Source organism: Amphiura filiformis, chromosome 10 (genome assembly GCF_039555335.1).
Source record: "Amphiura filiformis chromosome 10, Afil_fr2py, whole genome shotgun sequence".
NCBI classification, from domain to species: Eukaryota; Metazoa; Echinodermata; class Ophiuroidea; order Amphilepidida; family Amphiuridae; genus Amphiura; species Amphiura filiformis.
In genome coordinates, this window is record NC_092637.1 from 59,138,574 (window position 1) to 59,164,429 (window position 25,856).

The following is a 25,856-nucleotide window of genomic DNA, read 5'->3' on the forward strand; positions in this document are numbered from 1 at the left end:
GACACATGTTTTACATTACACAATACATATTTCCAATAATTTACCCACAGCTAAATTGGGGAGTCTAAGAGACATACACGGCATGGTAAAGGCACAAAGGGTCACATATCTTGTGGTATAAGCGTCCTTCCTGGGATGGTATACAAATATTTACTGCTCATGAGGGATCTGGTGGAATCTATTGGTCCCCTCGGTGAACTGGAGACCGTGAGCCTACTATTTTCCCAAGACCGTCAGGTCGAGGGAAAATAGTAGGCTCACGGTCTCCAGTTCACCGAGGGGACCAATAGATTCCACCAGATCCCTAATTTAGAGCAGTAAATATTTGTTTATATCCTTCATTAATATATTCTTTGTTCATTAAACACAAGGCATAGGCCTAGGCATAAATGTAGGCTAGGCCTAGTCAAGGCTATGCTGGCCTTGCTTTGTTTTGATTGAATGCACAAAGCACGCACACAGTTGAGTGACTAAAGCTTACCGTGAAAACGTTGTAAGCTGTTGTAACCTCTACAATACCGCCGTGAAACAAATAACCATGTTCTTTGTTATTTCACCATCAATATAAGATATTGATCAGTCCTGATGTAACTCAGATTTATGCCATTAAACCGCCGTATTTTAGCTGCACTTATGTGCTTCGCAAGACAAAACGAATTGCTACACATTAATACCCCGGAACCGGTACTGATATCCCGTGTATGTGGCGAGTTGCACTGACCACTAGGAACTGCGACGCGATTATGAGGTCATACAGCGCTCCGGGGCGCTCAGAGGAGATAGTAAAACTATTTCCCGGGAGATAGTACTTTGAATAGTACCCGTTCCTCCTCAATCGGCTTTTTAACAAGTTTGCAAAACTATTTTTGGTCACATGATACTCGTTTAACCAATTAATGAACGAGAATATATTAATGAGGGATATAATAAAAACTATCAAATGATGTTAGTTGATGGTAAAAATATTTTATGGTAATCAACCAATGTGCTGTCTAGAATTATGTATGAGTGATATAACTCTGACATGTTGAATGTAGGTAATAGAGTTACACATTGATTGGATGAAAATACAGCAACATTCAGTCATCCAACATGTTACAAGTGCTAATCTCAATTTACAACAACAAAAATGAGAATGCACCCATGTACATGGCTTGGTCTGCACATGTGTTTAATAATAAAACTTGAAATGTTTGTATTTTTCAGACAAGCATTGTTAGATGGGTACCTGCATCACTTTTTCTACACTTACCATTACTTTGCCACATCAGGAGAGTTGTTGCAGTTCATCATGGAAAAGTTTGAGGCAGCTATCAGGTAAAACTCTTGCTCTATTTTCTCAATCAGATAGTGGGGTCACTGATGTGTCTGGCTTGTGGTCAGCATGTTTGTTTAATTTATTGAAGGTTCTTGTATGAAAACCATGTGAACTAGGGAATGATTCTAAAATCATATGTGCCATGGGAGCTTTTTCGTCATGTATGAAACCAACAAACAAGAACTTCTGTCTGAAAACATAACAATTGATGATATACCTTTATATTGCATGCATCGCCCATTTCTAATAATGTGTTCTTCTTTTTTTATTCTAGCATGTATGAAAGCAACCAACAAGAGAATCGTTCCAAAATCCTATGTCGTGCATTAGACATCCTGCAAGTCTGGGTGGAGGGCTTCTATGAAGTGGACTTCAGAAAGAACCCAAAAGTATTGGAACAACTCATTATATTCACTACAGAAAAGGTATGCATAAGTGAAGCTATAATCCAGGACTGATTTCTAAACTGTTTGAGTAATTTTGCTTATGTATTGTTGTTGTAAGAGTTTGGCTGAAGAGTGGCCCAAAGCAATTAATGCCAAGGCTCCCGCTGGACGCGAATTCTTGCGTCCAGACGCATTTTTGTATTACTGGACGCAATGTTCAACAAATTTCATCAACCTGTTGCGTTCAGTTGGACGCAAGTTGATTCAACCTTAAATTCAGTGATTACACAAATGTATAAGCTTACCAACTTCATCATCATAAAAATCACAAAAATTATGTTGACTGATCACTCCTAATTCTCCTAATAAAGCTGAATTAATATTCATAACCAATGGACCAATCAGTAAACGAGTTATTGACCTTTCACATTTAACCACTCCCATTTTGCAACACTTCCGGGTCACCAGTCAATGAATGAAAATTCTTACCACTACGGCAGCGAGACATGATAAGCTTTTGAAAATGCAACTTTCTAAACTATCGTACATTGTCAGCAAGTTTGCATTCACGTAATTTGTTATTGACAATAGTATTTACATAAATCTTTAAAATCTCATCAGGAATCTGAAAGGAAATAGTCAAATATTTGCATCAAATTGTGATGTAATGCGATGCAATACCGGCAATCGGGGGCTTTGTAAAATTGTATTCCCTGTTGCCCAATACATTAACATACATGTACGGACGCACAAAAATTTTGTGGGACGCACATTTCCCGACCAGGTTTTACAGTTGTGCGTCCGATCGGACGCAGCGTTTTTGAAGGCTAGCGGGAGCCTTGATTAATGCTTACATAGGGTGCACTATTAATTAGAGCACATCAACGTGTGGGCAAGGTATACAAACATATACACCGTTATGTGCAATTTTTGCTGAATAGAGTGACAAAAAAAAAAATTTTCACATGATTTTTTTTTTTCAAGATTTCAAAAAATGATTAGGGGAAATAACAAATAAAAAAACTTCCCTAATTTAGTTTGGAACTTAGCAGACAATTAAGATGAATAAATAATATCTGAAAAAATTACATTATTTTGTTGTACCATCACAAAATGCAGTTCATTTTCTACATGCAACCTTTTTATGGGACACCTTGTACTTTGGAAATGGTCCATGCCTCCATTGTAATTTTAATGCTTTTAAATTATGTATTTTAAATTTCAACAACATGTTATTTGTACTACACAGATTATTCCAGTGGATCCTCAAGGCCAGAGTCTACTTCACCTATTAGACAAGTATCAGAGAGAGAAAGCATCAATTAGTGGTGGAGGGTGGCCTAATATCAGCAGAAAACTCTCATCTGCCTCTCAACAGGTACACCATTTTGTCCATTGAAGAATGTATCTCACAAAAAAGTTCCCAGATATGCTTATTATATATTTATTTATTTTTGAGTTGTTTAAAACATGTACATACATTAGCAGCAAAAAGGCAAATTGCAGAACAATTGACCGATTTTGACCATTATTATGTTTTGATGGATCCAGTTGTGATAATATTGGATCCAAAACATAATAATGATAAAATTGATGCTTTTCACGCCCAATATTTATTGGTCTCGCTATGAGTTGTAAAATATTGGACTGGACTACGTCTCGTCCAATATTTTAAAACTCATAGCTCGACCAATAAATATGGGCTCAACCGATCCAATTTTTATATCATACTTGGTCACAAACACCACTGACCATGTCCCCACATGTGACATGCATTGAACTCCATTTGACATTTGACCTGCTCACATGAGATGGTGACATGCTTAGATCATGTGACTTGACTTTGGTCGGTGTCTACAGGGTGTTCACAGATAAGGGGTCAAAGGTCATTAAGGGAGTCATTTCCGGTCTAAAAGCTAAAAATATTTAAAAAATCACTGTTTTTACAAATTACATAGCAGAGTGTTGTCATTAGCACACATGCATTGCTACCAACCAGGATCTTGGGGTGTCTACAGTTTGGGGTGAAAGGTCATTAAGGGGTCGATTCCGGTCAAAAACCAAAAATCATCAAATATTTTCATTTTTTTTTATCTCAAAACGTAACCAGACCAGAGTGACATAAACTTCATATATGCATTAGTGTTACCTGATGTATGCACGGTATTTTTATTTTTTTGGTCAAAGGTCATTTGGACGTCATTTCCGGTTTTAAGCTAAATAACTTCAAGAATTTGTATCTCCATAAGGCCAAAAGAAAAAAGTTGTTTGCTTGCCCTCGTCCGACCGACTGTCTCGGCAGTCCCGACCGTAGAACTTTTTTTTGAAAAAAGGTTTTTTTTTGTGATTTTCCCAAAAATGGCATGTATTTTTTGTCTGAAAAACCGATGATTTAAAAGAAACATTGTAAAATACCATATCCTGCATGTTTACGTGTCCGGCTGTACCGGACTGTCGGGTTCCGCAATTTCGTATACCACCTCAGCGTCTAAGCTCTAATACAATTTGCTATCCACCTGCACATTTCGGACAGCGCATCTAGGGATGAGTTTATTTACAGGCAAAATTTAACCGTGCATATCGTGCAAGAATGGATACAATATAGCCGATGGTAAAAGTAGATAAAATTTTAAAACAGTTGTACCAGATATTCATTTCTTGTTTATAAATATTTAGATTCATGATATTTGTTCGTATCGACTAGGAAGTAACATTGCACTATTTTTTTCAACATGTTTGTTGAGGCTACTTTTATTAAGAGCACAAATCGCTCGGTATAAATATGATTTCACTTTAAACATGGCGGACACAACACGAGTAGCGCTAGCTGTACAGGTGAAGCAAGGGACCGAACATGCTGATTAATATGAAAAGCAGAAAACACTACATGTAGGAGAATTGTACACTTCATTAAACGTAGGCCTACATGTAGAAGAGCTACAATTGTTTAAGGTGCAAGTGGCGAGCACAGATGCTGGACCATGGCGTGATGTTGCTGCTACGGAAATGCTTGAACCATTAATTGCATTCGCCGATTCGGTATTCGCCATGTCTGTTTCTTGGAAACGGAAAAAAAAAAAAAAAAAACTTTTCCCGACCGACCGACCCAATTTTTAAAATCCATTCGAGGGCAAGCAAACAATTTTTTTTTTGGCCTAAGCTGAATTTATACTCTGTTGTTGAGCTTGTCATTGAGCTTGTCGCTTGTGTTTCATTAGCGTGCATGTAGATTGTGTCATAGCACCCACTGCGTTTTATTTGTGTGCATAGCACCCATTGTGTTTTATTTGTGTCATAGCACCCATTGTGTTTTATTTGTGTGCATAGCACCCATTGTGTTTTATTTGTGTGCATAGCACCCACTGTGTTTTATTTGTGTGCATAGCACCCATTGTGTTTTATTTGTGTGCATAGCACCCATTGTGTTTTATTTGTGTGCATAGCACCCACTGTGTTTTATTTGTGTGCATAGCACCCATTGTGTTTTATTTGTGTGCATAGCACCCATTGTGTTTTATTTGTGTGCATAGCACCCATTGTGTTTTATTTGTGTCATAGCACCCATTGTGTTTTATTTGTGTGCATAGCACCCATTGTGTTTTATTTGTGTGCATAGCACCCATTGTGTTTTATTTGTGTGCATAGCACCCATTGTGTTTTATTTGTGTGCATAGCACCCATTGTGTTTTATTTGTGTGCATAGCACCCATTGTGTTTTATTTGTGTGCATAGCACCCATTGTGTTTTATTTGTGTGCATAGCACCCATTGTGTTTTATTTGTGTGCATAGCACCCATTGTGTTTTATTTGTGTGCATAGCACCCACTGTGCTTTATTTGTGTCATAGCACCCATTGTGTTTTATTTGTGTGCATAGCACCCATTGTGTTTTATTTGTGTGCATAGCACCGTTGTATTTTATTTGTGTGCATAGCACCCACTGTGTTTTATTTGTGTGCATAGCACCCATTGTGTTTTATTTGTGTGCATAGCACCCGTTGTGTTTTATTTGTGTGCATAGCACCCATTGTGTTTTATTTGTGTGCATAGCACCCATTGTGTTTTATTTGTGTGCATAGCACCCATTGTGTTTTATTTGTGTGCATAGCACCCATTGTTTTATTTGTGTGCATAGCACCCATTGTGTTTTATTTGTGTCATAGCACCCATTGTGTTTTATTTGTGTGCATAGCACCCACTGTGTTTTATTTGTGTGCATAGCACCCATTGTGTTTTATTTGTGTGCATAGCACCCATTGTGTTTTATTTGTGTGCATAGCACCCATTGTGTTTTATTTGTGTGCATAGCACCCATTGTGTTTTATTTGTGTGCATAGCACCCATTGTGTTTTATTTGTGTGCATAGCACCCACTGTGCTTTATTTGTGTCATAGCACCCATTGTGTTTTATTTGTGTGCATAGCACCCATTGTGTTTTTTTTGTGTTATTTGTGTGTGCATAGCACCCACTGTATTTTATTTGTGTGCATAGCACCCATTGTGTTTTATTTGTGTGCATAGCACCGTTGTATTTTATTTGTGTGCATAGCACCCATTGTGTTTTATTTGTGTGCATAGCACCCATTGTGTTTTATTTGTGTGCATAGCACCCATTGTGTTTTATTTGTGTGCATAGCACCCATTGTGTTTTATTTGTGTGCATAGCACCCATTGTGTTTTATTTGTGTGCATAGCACCCATTGTTTTATTTGTGTGCATAGCACCCATTGTGTTTTATTTGTGTCATAGCACCCATTGTGTTTTATTTGTGTGCATAGCACCCACTGTGTTTTATTTGTGTGCATAGCACCCATTGTGTTTTATTTGTGTGCATAGCACCCATTGTGTTTTATTTGTGTGCATAGCACCCATTGTGTTTTATTTGTGTGCATAGCACCCATTGTGTTTTATTTGTGTGCATAGCACCCATTGTGTTTTATTTGTGTGCATAGCACCCATTGTGTTTTATTTGTGTGCATAGCACCCATTGTGTTTTATTTGTGTGCATAGCACCCACTGTGCTTTATTTGTGTCATAGCACCCATTGTGTTTTATTTGTGTGCATAGCACCCATTGTGTTTTATTTGTGTGCATAGCACCCATTGTGTTTTATTTGTGTGCATAGCACCCATTGTGTTTTATTTGTGTGCATAGCACCCATTGTGTTTTATTTGTGTGCATAGTACCCATTGTGTTTTATTAATGATTATAATCTAGCAATCTGGCACATTATTTTCAGTCAAGTCCAGTAAGAGACCCCATTATATCTCCATCACGACCCCGTCATCAAGATGCCAGTCCACGGAGCCTCAAGATGGGCATCATGGCATGTTTTACCAAGAAAGATTCATCCAAACAAAGCAGTGAGTCTAGCTATCTACCAGTGTCCTCTATGGATAAAGAAGGCTTCTCTCTCAGTCAGCATACATCACTTACTTTGGCTCAGCAACTCACATTAATGCAGCAAGTAAGTTGACATGGGGGTAAGGGGTGGGCTACAGTGGTTGGGGGCAGTGATTGAATATTGGTTCAACATTATGAAAACTATGTGGACAGCTTACACAGAGCGCGAATATAGGGGCACCAAAAACTTTCCCCAATTTGACCACTTAGCTCTATCATTTATTTTGAGCTCTTCATTTAGATTGTACTTTATTATCCAGCTTCTCAAACATAGGTATATTTTAAATTTTCATGAGGGATTACTATGCAATACTGATTTACCAAATCTTCTTCCAACCTGTATTATGCCCATGGAAATGGTAATTCCATAACAATAACACAGGGTCACTCATCCACTATGGAGGCTTTGCATCAACATTGTTTATATTACTTTCGTATGCTCAAAATTTCACAGAACCTGTCCCATATGATAGTAAACATCCATAAATGATTACGCATGCAATTTCAACCAATAGAAATAAAGAGAAGTATGTAAATTCTATCATTCAAGCATCCCTCATTGAAAGCGCAATGTAACATCTTACAATGCAATCTGTAGGGCATGATCAGGTCACAATTAAGTCTATTGTTTATTTGATATTGACTAATTAAGGACTCCTTCCGGCCTGGGGGCACTCAACTGAAATTTTGGTAGGGGTGTGTGGTGCCAAAATTTGAGAACTAAGAACTGATTTTGGGCAAAATAGGGGCTTGATGAACTGAAATTTCAACATTTTTGATGGGTCTTATGAACTAAAATTGGGCCAAATTATAGGCTTTGGTGCTAAAAATTCCTATACTTTCCAAATTTCGGCTAAAGAGCTACAATTGTCAAGAGTATGTGAGGGGAGGGATATTTATTATTGTTTCAGATGTTCAAATTGTAAATTCATTTAACGATACAAAGACATTTATGAAAATATCATTTTTTGCATGGAAAATATCGCATTGCTATGTATGATAGAGGGATAGAGGCTATAGCTTAAAATGGATCCATAGTATCTGATCTGTAGTTTGTGAGAATTACATTCTGTTAATTTCTTGCTATTACAGGATTTATTTCAAAGGGTTCACCCTGTACACTACCTCAACTCACGCTGCAAAGGCATTGGTGTCAGTACAAATAACAACAGCACCACCACAACACCAAGCAGTATCACGGTAGTACACAATGGCATGGTAGGGGATGTTGGGGACTTGTGTAATAGTTTATTTGTGGACTGCCTGGCTGATGATGGGATCATACGGATGTTGTTGGATCATGCAAGGAGCATCTCTCATTGGGTGTCTGCAGAAGTTGTCACATGCAACTCTTCTAAGGTAAGTTAATTGCTGCTCAAACGTGATGTATGTATGAGGGTCATTCATTACGTAATCTTACGTGCCAGGAAATTGAAATAACACATTGGCTATAAGATACAAGTTAATATGTGATTAATATGTGAATTTTGGTTAAGTTGTGTTGGTTAAAGTGAATACAGATTTGGTATATCAGAAACGGTCTAAAAGAAAGGCTAATTTTTATTCAGAAGGTTGTCCACATCTACGCAGAAATCACAGTATTGGCTCAATTTAACTGGTGAAACTTATAGTGGAACTTATGGAAGTTATATTCCAACAAATTATGGTGGCAAGTAATGTGAAAATACACCCCGGCAATTTTAGACCATGTTTCCCAGAAGCATGGAACAGAACAGAAAGGTTTGGATATGAGAACACCTTTGAATAAACAGCATGTGTGCCACTTATACAGCTACCATCAGTCACACAGCCAATTCTCAGTTTGGATAGTTTTCACCTTTCCCTTTGAATTTAACTTGTTCAACTTTTGGTGTGAAATCTCTTTTTAGAGATTTCTTTCAAAGGTTTGGTTTTCATTTAAGCATGTCAATATTGAAATCTATTTTGCAAACTAAGTGACTCTATATCCCTTTCAAAATGATGCATATATATGCCATTTTGAAAGCGATCCCTGAAAAAAGGAAAAAAAGAAAGAAAGGGAGAGAGAAGGGGGAGAAAGAGGGGAGAAAGGGAGGGAGAGAGAGAGGAGGAGGAGAGGGGGGGGGAAAACTACATTCAGTTAGTAATATAGGCCCTATTGGGCGGTATATGGGGCCTACAATGATGTTGGCCAGGCGCGTTGAGGTGATGTGCACAAAGAACTAATGATTTTGCAAGATCGACACAATTATATGCGCATCCCATGACGGCCTCCGCACCGCGCCCTTCATCAGCACCAATGGAGATTAGACATGGGCATAGGCGTAAATCCCAGGGGAATGGGGGGACAAATCCCCCAAAATGGTCCATACAATCACCCCAACATATGTTGACACCGCCACCTGTATTGTGGGTTTCTGATCATTAACCTCATATTTGGCTATAAACCTAAAAAGTGCATATTTTTGCTCGCTTAGCTTGCGCTTTTGCGCGCTTGAACCATACTTCACCAGTTTAGTTTAAAAATGCTTAATTTTTCGCAAATTTGTGCAATAAACTGATTTTGTAACCAAAAGGTGCTGGATTCACTTCAAGAAATATTTTTCCACATGCCGCCCACCCACATGTTAAAAAGAAATATATGACACTGGCTATTGGCAGGTTGGCAAGTCAGTCCCCTCCCCTGCATTCGTCAGAAATATTGAGACAAAATTAACGATTTGCATTTCCCTTTTGATCTGTTTTAGACCCGAAATTAGGCCCATTTTGGAACATTTAGTATTAAAATGCCAAAATTTATTTTGGCAAACCCATTCTGTGAGTAGATCTGCGAGTCGCCCCATTGGAAATTCCTTCTTTTTTTCATCTCAAACTTGAACACGATCACGAAGTCATAAAAATTACAGTTATAATTCCATCCTTTCTATTATGTAAATCATAAATATGAGTGCTACTAGTAGGGCAGCTCCTCTGACGCTTGGAATAAGCATAAAGCTCACGAGCTGGATCAAAACACTGGGACTAAATTAATTAAAAGTTGTAAAGGCCTATGTATCTTCCTTCAGCACGATTTTAGGACACAATTGTCCTCATTGTGTTCATTTTAGCATTGAAATGTTTATCCCAGTAATGTTCTTTTAGTAGCAGATCAGTGGGACAATTTGGAAATTTTGCCCCCTGGCCCGGTGACTCCGATACATCCCCTTTGAATTTTAGCATTAAAATAGCAAATTTTCGCGCGCTACGCGCGTAATTTATCAATATTTGGTTCACTTAGTTTCCCGGTAAAGGAATTCTGGGGACAGCTTGGAAAAACTTGGGTTACAGTTGTGGGGGAGGGGTAAGGAGTGTCAGCGCCAGGGGTGGCAATCATGTTGCGCAGGTGCCAGCAAAAGGTAAATAAGGATACCAGCGAAAGTTATTTCTCAACACCCCCCTGAGAACGCTTTACACAGATGCTTCACCAGCGTATTGATAAATCGCCCTTCTATGTGTATGTATATGCACCACGCACGATTTGAACTTGCTACTGCAAAATCCAACATGGCATTACTATCAACTTGAGACAATAGAATATGCCTGGGGAATCTTGTATTGGGGTTGTGCAGGTCCATATCTTATAACATGCCTGGGGAATCTTGTATTGGGGTTGTGCAGGTCCATATCTTATAACATGCCTGGGGAATCTTGTGTATTGGGGTTGTGCAGGTCCATATCTTATAACATGCCTGGGGAATCTTGTATTGGGGTTGTGCAGGTCCATATCTTATAACATGCCTGGGGAATCTTGTATTGGGGTTGTGCAGGTCCATATCTTATAACATGCCTGGGGAATCTTGTATTGGGGTTGTGCAGGTCCATATCTTATAACATGCCTGGGGAATCTTGTATTGGGGTTGTGCAGGTCCATATCTTATAACATGCCTGGGGAATCTTGTATTGTCCATATCTTATATCTTGTTTGTGATTTCTTTCTTTCTTACAGACTCAGATGGCTTTGTTGTCAAAGTTCATAAATACAGCTAGAGCATGCTATGATATGAGGAACTTTGCCACCTGTGTACAAATCATGGATGGATTAGACAACCTCATAGTCAGACAAGTACCAGTAAGTATGTAGAGTTAATATTTATGAGGAACTTTGCCTCCTGATCATTTTCTTGTCATTTCGGTCCACTTTACGTGACAGATTACTTGGGGGTTCATCCTCACAAAATGGCACAGTTCTTTTTAGTGTATGGTTCAATAGATATCCTTGAAAAAAGCTTATTTGTGACACAAATCTTGAAAATTTGAAAATTACTGTAATTATTACATTACACATACAATAAGATATCATTTACTGAAAACACCAAAGGTCTAGCATACTTGGTTCTAAAGTTACAAAGTTTTTTGATGTCTATTTTCTTATGTATTTTATTGTTTTTTACTCCATATTTTTACCTTTATCTCAGTTTCAAATTTGCCGCCTTTGGCCCCATGGACCAGATTTCTAAAATTTGAGTTGATTGTTGACTGCTTTGCAATCTTGATATGTTTTATTTGACTAGCCAACAATTGCCCCTAACAGCTATCCCCCACTACTCCCTGATTGGAAAATCAAGACTGCTGTAATTCAACTCTCACAACGACACTTGCCACGGTACTGGACCTATTTAATGAATCGTCTTAGCACCCCCCAATATACCGTGTATGTATGCAGGACACTATTTCACTATCTACGGCCAAACGTACAAATGGTGGAAAGTAAAATAGACTAGCCAGATATTTTTATTCTTTCCAAGGCATTACCATATTTCGTCAAATAAACGCCCCCGGGGGCGTTACATTTTCCCAAGGGGCGCTTATTCAAGGTCAATTTTAGAACGATAATTCCCGTTAAAATCATTAGGTAAACTAAAAACACACGCTAAAATGACGAACTATGAACTAGAAACACCGACTTCTGGCTCACTTCCGGGTTTCTGATCCAGATTTTCGCCAATTATTAACGCTATTATGGACCATGTGCGCAACTTGGTAAGCTTACTACACAAGATAGCATGGAAATATCGGCATTTTTGAAACATCTTGGTTGAAAAAAGTGGTGGGGGCGTTTATTTGACGAAATACGGTATTTATTAATTGAAGTGAGATGAAGCATGACATAAAAATATTAATAAAATAAGGCTAAACTCTTTAATGATAAAAAATGGTGATGCAGGAAGCCAATGGAAAACTCAACTATATTTGAATCATTTAATCTTGCAGGCATGGCGAAGTCTGCCATCCAAAGTAGTTAGCATCTATGAGAATCTAAGTGGTGTGCGAATGTCACTACAGGGAGATAGTGAGAGCCTTGTGACAGGAGACAGTCATCAACCTACCCTACCACCTACATTACTATTCCTTATGCATGTACAACAGCTGGAGATTGGTGGCTTTCAACTGGCCAATGGCATGTATAAATGGACTAAGATCAAGTAAGTAGCCTGCCCCACTGCAAATCTCAGGTTAATCTTGAGGTAGTTGGGTTTTTACCTGTCAATAGTTACATGGCTCGGGTTAGAAAACACGTTCGTGCAAATGTTTTCTAGTCAGAAACGAGTCTCCGAGTATTTCTACTTTATAGAACTGGGGCACCGAGCACTGATGAAGACCTCAGTATTGCTGGATGCAGATGTTTTTGTTGACTTGGAACTTTTGCTGTATTCAAGGATTGGGTCCGACACAGCATTTTATTTCAAGGCCTATGGCCTTATTTTGGGGCATGTCTCCGAATCAGTAGAAGAAACTCTACTTGGAACATACTAATCATGATTTTTCATGCCGACGTAGCCACCTCTACTTTAATAGTTACATGGCATACAGACTGGGCTTCTTTTTTAAATGATTACGGTTCAGTGTTTTATTTAAGCTGATATTGATGATATATTGAAGGTAAAGGATAGAATATTAAGAAAAGTGAAAATGATCCAGTGCCAAGATCGTATCCAATCAGGCCAAAGGAGTCAGTTTTGAAAATGAAGTTAATATCATCTTCAACTTGCACCATAATGAAGCCTGCTACTGCTGACATCCTTCCATCCCTAGTTAAGGCCTATAACAAGTTTTTTATATAAAATTTTGAAGCTGAATATTTTTAGCTGACATTGTTTTCATTGAAAGGAGAATTGTTTAACTTAAAAAATGAGGGGTAATCATGTATGTAGGGCAAATATAGTTATAGACAAATATAGCTATAGGTTGCTAAATTGTCCCCAATTTTTGTGTATGAAGTTAGTACATACAATTACCATACACTGTATGGGCCTCTGAATGACCTCCTTTACCTTACTTTGTAAAATCAACCTTGAAATGCTCTCACAAATATCATTTTAGCTCTTAGTTGTGTCAACCTCATGAAATCAAGTCGTCTTCACTACATGATAAATAAAGGATCAATTTATTAGAGTAGAAAATAAAATATGAATGAATGAATGAATGAATAGTATAAAACTAAGAATTTAGTTTTGTTGGGGGTCAAAAGTAATCTTTAATAATTTCCCCCATAAGAACACACAGTGTAAACTGAACAACTTGATAATACATAACATTACCCTCTAAATTTTGTGATGTGGACATGACTAGCAAAGCAAATGCATAAGACACTTGCTATAGGTCCTATATAGTGCCCTGCCAAAATCGGAAATACACCAAACCAATCTGGACCAACAGTGGATTTTTAAAAATTCAAAATTCATGGCTTGGACGGATTAGAAAATATATGTACAGGTTGGGCTGGGTCAGGGTTAGTTCTTGCTGAGTTTAGTATTGGGTTCCTTCTTCCGGGTCCAAGTTAGTATAATGTTAAACAAGCATAAAAAAGTACAGACGTTTCCATTCGCGATGTGAGAACTGAGAGAGAACACTATTGAAGTGTACATGTATATAAATCATGTTCGGTCATCATTCTTGGTTTTCAATAAACATTGATAGGATCAGATTTGGAAAGGCTAAAATAGATCAGGATGAGGCTAGCAGTAGTTTGGTTCAGCCGGTTTGGTGTGCCAAGAAAATAAATAGGTCCAAATCTGATGGATCATTCCAAATTGTACGGGACGGGTCGGGTCAGGTTGGTATTATTCGGGGAATGCCAGGATTGGGGTGGAAAAAATCTTGACTAAGCATAGGTGTACATGGATGGAAGGATGTCACCAACAGTATGCTTCATTATGGGTCAAATTGATGTTGAAAATTTAATTTTCAAAACTGCCTCCTTTGGCCCGATGAGATCTTGTCACTAGTTAAATCTTCATTTTCTTCAACATCTCATTAATATGACTTTGCAATTGCTGCCTGGATTGAACCAAATGGTGATGCTTTAGTAATAATCCACCTGCTCTTGTTGTTGATATACTGTAATTTTAACATTTCACATGATGCAATCTTTGACAGGTCTATTGCCAAGCTGATTGATCTCATCAGACTCTTCCAAGACAAAGTGTATGACTTGGAACCAGATGTGACATTCCAGGAGCTACTCAAGCAAAGAGCGGATGAGTTCCATCATGATGACATACAAGTGTTGGCTGCTCACAATAACTTGAACTTTCACCAGTTGTCATCCAATAAAGGAGGTAGACGTCTACACAATGCTTTGCAAAGGGTCAAAGCTAATCTACAACACTGATTGATTGATTGATTGATTGATTGATTGGTCAGTGGGCTTGTCACTCACGGTTGGCAGTTGGTTGATGGTTCAATTGCTGATTGATTGGTTTAAAGGTGTTGTGACATCATAGGCTAGTCAAATTAAAGAATTACCCACGCAACAGAATCCATTTCACATGCATCTATCTCCCAAAGCTCACACAAAAACATATTAAAAGTCCCCAAAAATCCAAGTAGTGGAACAGTGCCTAAATTACATTAATCCAAAATGGCTGCTTATGCAGGGGGTAAAATTTCAAATTTGGTCAAATCTTGCTAAAAACCATACCAGTGTATTGCTTTCATCATAAGAATTCAGAGTTATAGGTCACTATAGTTTGATATATCTCTGATGTACATTTTTGATTTACAGGGGAAAAGGTCAAATGTCAAATTGGTCTACATGAAATGAAACATTCTCTGATTTTGAAAAAAAAATGTTCTCATATTATTCCACTTGCAAAAAATGGTTTGCCATATCTCAGGTGGTTACCTTGGTAACATAGCAAAGAAGATCTAATTCCATTGAGCCATGTTGACCTTGACCTATTTTGTGGTGATGTTACAATCATCCAAAACAATGCCACTTTAATTATTTTGATTTATTTTTGCCAAACAATTTGAGACCAATTGGAAATAAATTGGAGCATATTTCAATTGTAAACACATATAGGCCCCAAAATTTGACCTTTGACCTTTTTGTCTATAACTCAAGAACTAAATGTTGGAGACTAGTCAAACTGTACCTTTTCTGAATCCTTATGATGAGAGCAATACATGCTATGGTTGGTGAAAAGATTTGACCAACTTTGAAATTTCACCCCCTGCATATTAAGCGGCCATTTTGGATTTATGCAAATTTAGGCACTGTTCCACTACTTGGATTTTTAGGAAATTTATTGTGTTATTAAATGTTTTTTCTGAAATGAATGGTGATTAAATGGATTCAGTTGCAATTTGTGGTGGGTTAACCCCTTATTTTTCTTAATTTGACTAGCCTATCAGGACAAAATGTGCCTTTTGCGTTGAGTCAAAAAAAAGTGGAGAGCAGCAAATATTTTGAATCCAACATAATAATAATTGAGTCCAGTCATTGACTGAATTTCTCTTTTTCTATTTATATCCATGAATTGTCTACAAGATCAGTATTGAGAATTATTTCCTATTTTATCACCTTGATAACAAGATTCCATCCATTATTATATGCACTATATTATATTTATTTATTTATTTATAAATGCTGACCAATGTTGGATATGTTGCCTTAACACCATTATTATAACATTTCCATAAGAAATAGAATTGTATTTTTTTGGTATAAAATGTTAGTTTTCACTTTTAATTTGGGCCCAAACAGACGAGGCAATACAAATAAATTGCTATTTAATACCAGCGCATATGTCGCCAATGCGAGCCACTCATTCGAACGCGAGTCAAGTCGGCTCTTTGATGTCCCGATTGCCCGCATACCAGGTACATATTGTGTTATGCACACCGTGTATGTGTTCGACTTATATTTCCATCGTAATAAAACGACGGAAAATCTCAAATTTGGGCAAAACTACAGCACCTAAAGTCTTGATCTTTACAGAGTATGTTAGTTAACAATCGTGTAAAAACAGAATTTTGAAGATTGAGGGCGTCCTCATCAGCCAATGTAGCTTTAATGGTTTGACTAATGAGTGTGTTATACTAGCAGCAATGCTATCCCAAAATGCTCATGGTGTAATATGGCTGTGTGTGCACTCTACATGTTTTTTGAGCTTTTTTGATATATATGTACTTAGTAATGTTTTTTTATTGATACAAGCAAAGAAAATCCAGATTTGTAAACTGCATTTTTTTATTATTATTTCACTTGTGTTCTCAATTTTAAAGGAAAGAAACTCTTTGTTGAATCAACAAGGAATACATACGCAACAATGCTTGCGCAATTTCTGAACATGCAGATAAGCTATGCCTGTGCGAGACCACACAAGAACCTTGGGATCGAATGGCTCGATTTTTGCTGATAAAGTATGGGTTTGTTTTAGTTCTTTCGTCCGATTTTAAGTATCAAGTATTCTAGTTATGAATGGATTTCAGTCAAACTTTAGGGGCTGTGGATTAACGCAATGTTCACGTAATGTGAGGTAAAAATTGAGAGCTTTTCACATTCTCCTGTGAGCTTTGATCAAAGTGCAAAATTTGACCACTTTTAGTTTCAACGGCCATTATTTCAATGACAATTTAGGTACCCAATTACTAAATAAATACAGCAATTATGCTCATCATAAAAGCAAGATCAGCTCCAGAAATGGTTTTCACATTTTTGGGTCTATTTCTGATTTTATGTCCAAAATGTGACTTTTGGTCAAATATTTGAAGTGTGATCAAAACTGTAATTTTGGTCAAAAATATGACGTATGGTCAAAAGTGAGTTTTTGGTAAAAAAGTGCATTTATCCAACACAGCCTGACAGCTAGGTTATGTACAAAGGTGTAGGATGCAAGATTCTAAATACATAACTTGTTCTCATTCCTTCATATCAACTCCAGTTAGCTCTAGGGTTAAGTGATTCCAGCTGCATGGTAGGGTTAGAGGCGCCGGATCCCGTCTGCTTACTACAGACTAGTTTGGTCATCTGGGGGTACATATACACAGATCTCCCTTTTAACGGTGATGGTGTATCCCCATATGGGCAAAGCGTCTTGCAATGTCATGCTGACATAGTATGGGTGCTAACTGGTGCTTGATCTGTTCTTTGGTTGGCTGGCCTGTTTCATTTTCTGAGAAGCAGATTATTTATTTAGCAACAGATGCTAGAAGCATAGTTTTAGTTTTATTAGTAGCTCACGAGGTGGTGTTTCTTTCACAGCCGGCCCCCACCTCGAGGGAGCCTTGATTATAAGAGGGCCGAAACTCCCCAAGACAGGTGGCAATCAACTGATGATCCCGCTGGTGAAAGCACAAGACAATTTCCATCTGTGGTCTTTGTGTATATTTAACATGGAAATAGTATTTTTTGTACACAAAAAAAAAGTTGCCAAAAATCAATATTTTTGTTATTTTCTTCATAATTGTTGTTTTGACATCAAATCTGTTTATATTTAGATTCCTTGATATCTAGCCTTTAAAAATATATACATGCATGTTTAAGAGTGCACAGCTGCCTTAACTGAAATAGGAGTTGTGTATGTGATCAACCAGTGGAGTGCCTGCACCCCTCTGCAGAACTTTTGATCATTTGGTCAACGTATCCTTAAAGAGTTTGAAAATTTTTACCCTCGATTATCCAGTAAAGGGGGTAATAAATTTTCTTTCTCTGATCTTATTTTCACAGCAGGGGAGCTCCAACCCAACATGGCTCCAACGAAGCCATGTGTAATAACCCTTGCCCTTCCTCACTGAACCTCTGCACCTTTGGCACATATTTGTGGTAAAATTCAACATTGGTATCTTATCCCAGTCTCTCATGATGGGCTAATATCTTATCAGTTATTCTTTCTCTTCATATTACCTTCTTTATACACTAAGCCAAAAAAGAAACTTATAATTTTTCACAAGGTCATATCTTAAAATCCTGTCTATCAAAATTAACCAAAATTACACACAGGATTGCCTCAATACTCTACTCTAAACACATGTCACTAACTATGCAGTTGTCCAACTGACACAACAGCAAAATGCACTGACATGCAACACCTTCCTGGACCACATTCACAGCGCAACAGATTTCTTTGGCTGGGTTCCAATTATTCGCCTGTGAATGTGATCCCGGAAGCTGTTCCGTGTCAGTATATTTTACTGTTGTGACAGTTGGACAACTGCTTGGTTACTGACATGTGTTTAGAATAGAGTATTGAAGTAATCCTGTGTGTAATTTTTGTTCATGTACAGGCGAAAAATTGGAACCCAGCCAAAGAAATCTGTTGCGCTGTGAATGTGGTCCAGGAAGGTGTTGCATGTCAGTGTATTTTGCTGTTGTGTCAGTTGGACAACTGTTTGGTTACTGACCAGTGTTTAGAGTAGAGTATTGAAGTAATCCTGTGTGCAATTTTTGTTCATTTTTATGGAGAGGATTTTAAGATATGATCTTGTGAAAAATTATTAATTTTACCTCGGTTCATGTTATTAAACTCATAGTAATTGTTGAACACAATTTATACCTGCTTCATGCAAGGAGTTAAATAGTGCCAGGCCAGATAGACTGCCTGTAGGCATTTTCTGGACCATGCACTGACCATGATAATTTGTATCCTATTTTATTTTTACTTATTTTCACTTCATAAAGTTTCCTTGTGTGAATATATGAAACTAATTTATGCTGTTGTTTTTAGTGCAAAGAAGCAATTTAAAATACAAACAGCAACAGATAAACATGATAACCAGAGTTTAGGGTTTCTAGATAATAGTAAAACTTGTAGTGAACATATGCTTGCTGTGAAAATTATATACTGATATAATGTTTTCACTGTGGGAGAAATGTACCCGAGGTCATGGGATGAATACACCATAGAAATTCTAGCTGTCAACCTTTGCATTAAAAGTTTTAAGGATAGGTACATGAAATGTAGTGGATGTTCTGCACTCAGGGGCGTAGAGGATACACTGTCGAAAGTTTTGCACTCTGTAGCAAAATAAGGTTTTCTTGTTATATAAATATAGTGGTGGACCATTGCTATATAAGGACCTCACAGGAAATAACTCAGCCATTATTCTGTTCACACTATTTCAACATAGAAAGAAATATATATTTTTCATGCACATTTTGAAACCCCATTCACCCACTTTAATTAAAAATTAAAAAGTTGCATTTACAGTGATTCAATGCAAGCATTGTGGCATACAGTAAGCCAAAAAATTAAGGTACCAGTTGTGTTCACCCCTGTATATCCTTTATAAAGACAAATGTGTCAAAATTAAAACAAGCAGCCAATACCTGTACTCTCTAGCGTTGATTTAAGACCTCATTTGTTGAAATTGGTTGAAAATTAAAGAAACAGTGGTCTAAAACCTAATAAAGAAACGAAATCAAAAGTTGCACTTTTGTGTTCTAATCAATGAAAGCATGACGCTACTTTTAATGTGTTAATCAATGGAAGCACGGCGCTGGTTCTCTTGTTCGCGAACGCATTGTGTGCACACCAATAGGGCACGCAATGGCGCAAACTGCAACTTTTACATTGGCATCTTCCTTGGGTTTTTGGATCGTCATATCTTTATTTCTTGAACAATTTCAACAAATGAGATCTTAAATTCGAGCTAAAAGATACAGCTATTGGCTGCTGGTTCCAATTATGACGTATCTGTCTTTGTTTAGGATATACAAGGGGTGAACATAACTGGTACCTTAATTTTTTGGCTTACTGGATATCATCCTTTTGCTGAATTCAAATCATTACAATTAAAATGGGCACTTGTCATATTTAACAAATGAGGTGTAAAAATTAAAATAGTCTTTACTGGGGTTACAAAATAGCACAAAGTTATTAAAGCCATATTATAACATTTCTGTAAAAATAGATTAGTATTTATTTTCCATAAAATGTTAGCTATTACTGTCAGATATGTCCCCTTTTAATTTTGAGCTGAACAAGTGAGGTGAAGCATAGAAAATTGGAATTTACTACTAGCGCCCATGCCTGTTACTCCCGCGGTTGCAATACGGTACGATCCTCCGGGGTATGTGTATCCTGCACGCCGTGTACGTACTGTGCATGCGCATGTTAGACTAATACTTCCATCGTAATAATAAAACGCCGGTTCCATCGTTTTATTCAAAATCTCAGATTTTGACAAAACTACAGCAGAGTATCTTTATTGACTAAAGTACATTACAATTGTGTAAAAACCAGAATTAAAAAAAAATGAGGGCGTTCTCCTCAGCAAATGTTATAATATGGCTTTAAGTTATTAAGAACAGCCAAATTACTTTTTGGATGCAATAAGATTTAAGAGAGGCCACATATTTAGAAATTTTTTGTAAAAATTTATCAACACACTCTTTCATTTGACCCGGCTGTCATTTCTAACAAGTGACATGGGTTGAAAAATGCAGTTTTTGACAAATTTTTTGCTATGGATCAACAACAAAAAGATCCAATTTTATATCAAAAGTGTGAGGACCTCAAATGTTACTTTCTTATCAGGAATATTGTGTTAACTGAAAAGAATTTGTAAATCATGACAATGAATTTTTTTGTCAAATGTTATTTTGTAAATAATTGCTATGGGAAGCAATAAAATATAATAAAATAGAGCAAAGAAAACATTTTGTCAGTATTATAATTTATTGTTCCGCATTTCACAATACAATCTCTTCATATATTAATCACATATTTCTTATAAACCGAGTTACACAATTTTTGTTGCATTCAGAGTTTTGCAGTTACGGTGCCATCTGTATTTAAGACGTTTTGAGGGTTCAGAACCAGAAAGCCTTAACTCACTTTTTAGTACCAGCACCCACAGATTTTTCCCAATACAGCAAAATTGCAGTTAACCAGAAAAAGTTCTGACCCGAACTCAATTTCTGGCCTGCATAATTGCTACATTCCAAAGATGACAGTTTCATTAAAAGCCGGTTTGAAAAGCTTTCACCACTATTGCAATCATTTACATTCACAATTTTATTTTAAAGTACTTTTTTAAGTTTAATGGTCATTGGCTTCTATCATAAAAGAGATAAAAAAAGATTAGAACAACACATTGCATAACTCGGAGATTATAGCGCCAGAAGGAATACTAAATACATGTACATGGTCCACATGAGTGTTTTTTTCCCCGTTCATTACAATCGTGTACAATGTTGTGTCATTTGCTAATGATGAAAATTTCAATCATTGGTGACGAAAATTACCCATGTGTACGCATTTTGTTGTATTTACTCAATGTACTCAGTGGCATTGTATAACCAGAATTTATTATGACACAATGATGCGGTGCTGACCGTGTGGACACTCTCATCATTAATTTGTCATAATCGGGTAATTACGACACGACGGAAATATACTAGAGTCTTAAATTAATCAGTACTCACTATTATTATCAAAGATGCCAGTAATTCTTAACAGCACATTTGTCTACATTTTTAGTTAAATGTGGAGCACCAGCTACAAAATCAATAGCCCTTCAAATTTAAACTCTAATCTAACTATGATCATTCAATTATAGCATAACATAATGCACATAAACATAACATTAACATATGTATATATTTTGTAGACATACAAATAAAAATTATAATAAGTTGTAATTCATCCATTTGTTTAAAAAAATTATGAATTTGAATGCTCATATCTTGAACACTTTCTACATATGATGCCTCTTTTATATTTTATATTGGCAATAAGTCATTCATTTTGTAACAATAAATAGACCAACTAGCTGTGACACAATCTGAGAGCAATATACATTGTCAACACTGTGAGGGTTTTATTTAAGCGAGTATAAGAGCAGCTATTTTTTAACTTTTTTGACATTGACAAATTCAGAACATTAACTTAAGAAATAAAGGGCAAGTCCAAGGCAGTAAAAACAATAATGAGCGAGGCGCAGCTCAACCCATTATTGAAACATTTTTACTGCTAAGGACACATTTGGGTGTGAAGGATCTATTTATTTCTACTCTATTACCACAAAATAGTGCGATTTAAAGTGAAATGATCACTTTGCCTAAAGAAAAAAAAAGAAGAAAAAAAAAAGCGCAGTGATTTATAGTGCGCTACGCACAGGCACAACGCCTAGACGTTGATCCACAAGCCTCAGCACACTTTACAGGTTGTCGCTGACCACTACGGCCCCACATCATTCAAATATTTTAAGTTGTTTACTTCCTGGTGGAGCGTGTACTTCATGGTGGGGCACAAGTGACGGCGTGTATAGCAGAAATATTGTACGTGTATCCATGTGTAATGCTGCCGCATTGACCCATTATTGCAGAATAAAGGGTTCTCGCACATGTTTTAACAAATCAGAGAACATGATTCTGAATAATGGGCAGTCAGGGTAATAGATACGGTACAATTAGCTAGACCATCTCTGGTTGGCCTTGAGGTGCGGCATGAATACTTAATTTATTCTTAATAGCTGGTTGCCTCATTAGCATGATAAGAAAACAGAAAGCAGCTTTCTCCTAATAACCTTCCAACAATATTAGCATACATATAGCTGCCTCATGGCATATATTTTTGATAAAACAGGTGAAAAAAAACTCAATAAATATATTTCTGTAACAGAGTTACATTATCCTGCACACTGAACAAACAACTAGAGAGGGAATTTTGCAGAATAAGTACTGTGTACATACAGTAATTTAACTCCTACATACATGATATACACGGCAGGAATGATTAACATTGCAAAAAACATTGGGCTATTCTAGTTGAAATCCATATACCCGGTGCATAGAAAACATGATTTTAATCTCCCATATAGGATGTGAAGATGGAGCTCCATTTGAAATTCACACTCCCTGTGTTCATTGGGTATATGAATTTCAAATTTTTGCCCTGCAACAGGCAATTTCAATTAGGCTAAAATATAGGAATTTCTATATAGACCTACATACAGGCAAATAAACACTGGCATGTTGACTTTAAAGCCAGTCAAATCCCACATTAACTTTGATGTTGGCTGCAATTTCTCCCTGCACAAGGTATGAAGATTTGAAATCAGAGCTGAATTCATTACACTAGCCAGTTGAGTGGCTGACAACTCTACAAAATTACCAGCTTGCCAGACAATGAGCTATTCCACTTGAAATCCATATACCACCTATGGAAGACATGATCTTCCACTGACACAGGGTGTGAATTTCAAATCTACACTCTGTGTGTGGGAGATTAAGGGTTGTATGGATTTCAACTGGAATCACCCATTTTCACCAACATCTAATCCATTTCACTGAAACAAAGAGTGACTTCCACACAATCTATGTGGCATCTTGAAACGCTTGCATGTGTACACCAGCACTTTGTGTGAACACTCACTAATTGAAGCTGTGATATTTGAACTGATGTCCTGACTCATCAAGGTGAAAATGAGTTAAAATCTGTTAACAGCAATGACATTTTGTTACTTTTTCAGTGCTTTTGCTTTGTAAAATATATTTTTGATACATTTGGTATATTTGGTTACATCTTACTAAAAACCAGACAATAATAATTGCAGTGGCCATTCCATAACATGAACATTGAGAACAATTAGAAACCTAGCACTTTGTAGTGTGGTCAGCAATAAGTACACCCACTAATCTGACATCCATTCCATTTCCTGTAGGACCTTGTGACCCTTCTCAGCAGCTTTGTTGCAGTAGAATCCATAAGCCTTCTTGTTGCCTAGGGCTAGCAGGTACCGGGCATACTCCAGGTAGATCTTCTCAAGAAGAGTCCGTGAGAAAAAATGTTAAGGAAGATAGTTCTATAAATGGAAGTTAACTTTGATCTTGTTGTTTCTTAAAAGACACGGCTTATACATTATTTTTGGAGCCACAATGCAGCTTATATACAAGGTGTCCCAGAATGATTTATACCGTGTTTGAACAAAATATCAAAAATATATAGTCAACAGTGTATCTAATCTTAATAAGTGCAATACAATGCCACACATGTCTCCTACTTATTCTGTGACTTTCATGGAAATAGCTTGATTCGCGTGAAAATGGACAAAAACGGCATGTGTGTAATTTACAGTGCAAAGGCATCACAACACATGGATCCTTTATTACCATCGTCCAGCCGCACTGTGCAATATATTGGAGAAATCCTACATTCTTTTATAGGAAATACACCAAATTTGGCACAGTTGTAGAGCTTACAATGCTAAATAATTCTTGATATGGAATTAAGTGAAACATTTCAATATAACATCAGATAATTAGGTTGAAAAACATACTTTTTATGTGATTTTTACCGCAATTTTTACCCAAAAATGTCATTATTACAAAGGATATAACTCCCTCAAGCATCCTCCGCAGTAAAATTTTATCTTTTTCGTCATGTAGCTGTGGGTTTGCAGACATAAATGTATGCTGTGACACTAAGGACGAACCTTCTCTATACTTTTATGAAAACTCAATCTCTGCCGGCATTTCAAATGATGAAACTCACACACCACAATAATTGGCTTCAAAACTGCCGCCAAAGAAAGAATAGTTTAAGGTCACTCAAGCGTAGCAAATCCTTTATTCCATACAAGAATTGCTTTGTAACATCATAAATAAACGATAGATATTGACTATTTAGTAGAAGTAAGAACAGGACACAACAAATATACTGCATATAACTTTTACAGATTTTCAAAATAGGTTGGAATTCACCATTTTTACGCAATCCTCTCTAACTTCTACTAGAAACGTCCAATTTTTAAAATCTAAAAAATCTGAGAAAGCTAAATATATGTAGAACTTAAAATGCAAAACAATATGACCAATAGAAATGCCGTTTATACCTAAAAAATTCCATCTTTCCCGGTATAAATCATTCTGGGACACCTTGTACAGCAATGTTTGAAGAATAAAAAACACAAAAATTCCCTGCTTTGGCTGCCGGTGAGCAAGGAGATTGACAAATCATTCCAGGACAAAAACAAACAAACATTGTTTACCGTACTAATCTTCTCCAAAGTATGACATTTTATTCATGGATGTCTCAACAGACTGTTTACCTTGTCTCATTGATTGACTGAGTATCTATCAATAGATGCTGCCCTCCCTAGTCATGATTGCATTCATTCATTCTATTTTTATAATTTTAACTGTCACAATTTATAAAATTAAAGTTGCATGTTTAATTTGATTCTTGAATAAAATATGAAGTTTGATTCAAATTGTTGTTGCTTTTGATAATATTGTATATTTCATCTCTTATGTTTGAGCCACATTTTGATCTGTTTTTGTTTGATCCTTATTTTTTATTTTGCCCATTTTGGACTCCTTAAATCTCAAGTTGAAAGTGACCAAAGGATCTGATAAAAATTGTATGGACTCCTTAATTTCACGATGCACTGAGGCATAAATCATCAATTAAAAATTAAAAAAATAAAAAGATCGGTAAATCTTTTGAATCACCATAGGCCAACAACACTAATAATTTCACTAGAATATTTGACAAGTTCCGA

General features: G+C 36.7%; 2 protein-coding genes across 3 annotated transcripts in view; one reads left to right on the top strand and one right to left on the bottom strand.

Annotated features, from left to right (window-relative positions):
- Positions 1–19,527, top strand: part of LOC140163083 (uncharacterized) — a 95,777-nt gene extending 76,250 nt beyond the window's left edge. The window contains exons 10-17 of the mRNA XM_072186454.1: positions 1,207–1,317; positions 1,593–1,743; positions 2,954–3,082; positions 6,943–7,170; positions 8,199–8,465; positions 11,071–11,193; positions 12,336–12,547; positions 14,502–19,527. Of these exons, the coding sequence (XP_072042555.1) occupies positions 1,207–1,317; positions 1,593–1,743; positions 2,954–3,082; positions 6,943–7,170; positions 8,199–8,465; positions 11,071–11,193; positions 12,336–12,547; positions 14,502–14,736 (1,456 nt within the window). The 3' untranslated portion in view covers positions 14,737–19,527. The remainder of the gene's footprint in view (positions 1–1,206; positions 1,318–1,592; positions 1,744–2,953; positions 3,083–6,942; positions 7,171–8,198; positions 8,466–11,070; positions 11,194–12,335; positions 12,548–14,501) is intronic.
- A 741-nt stretch (positions 19,528–20,268) lies between these two features.
- LOC140163084 (WD repeat-containing protein 11-like) overlaps positions 20,269–25,856 on the bottom strand; it is a gene marked incomplete at its 5' end in the record, with an annotated part of 58,952 nt that continues 53,364 nt past the window's right edge. For both annotated transcript variants that reach the window (XM_072186456.1, XM_072186455.1), the window contains 1 exon segment: positions 20,269–24,130. In XM_072186456.1, coding sequence (XP_072042557.1) covers positions 23,988–24,130 — 143 coding nt within the window.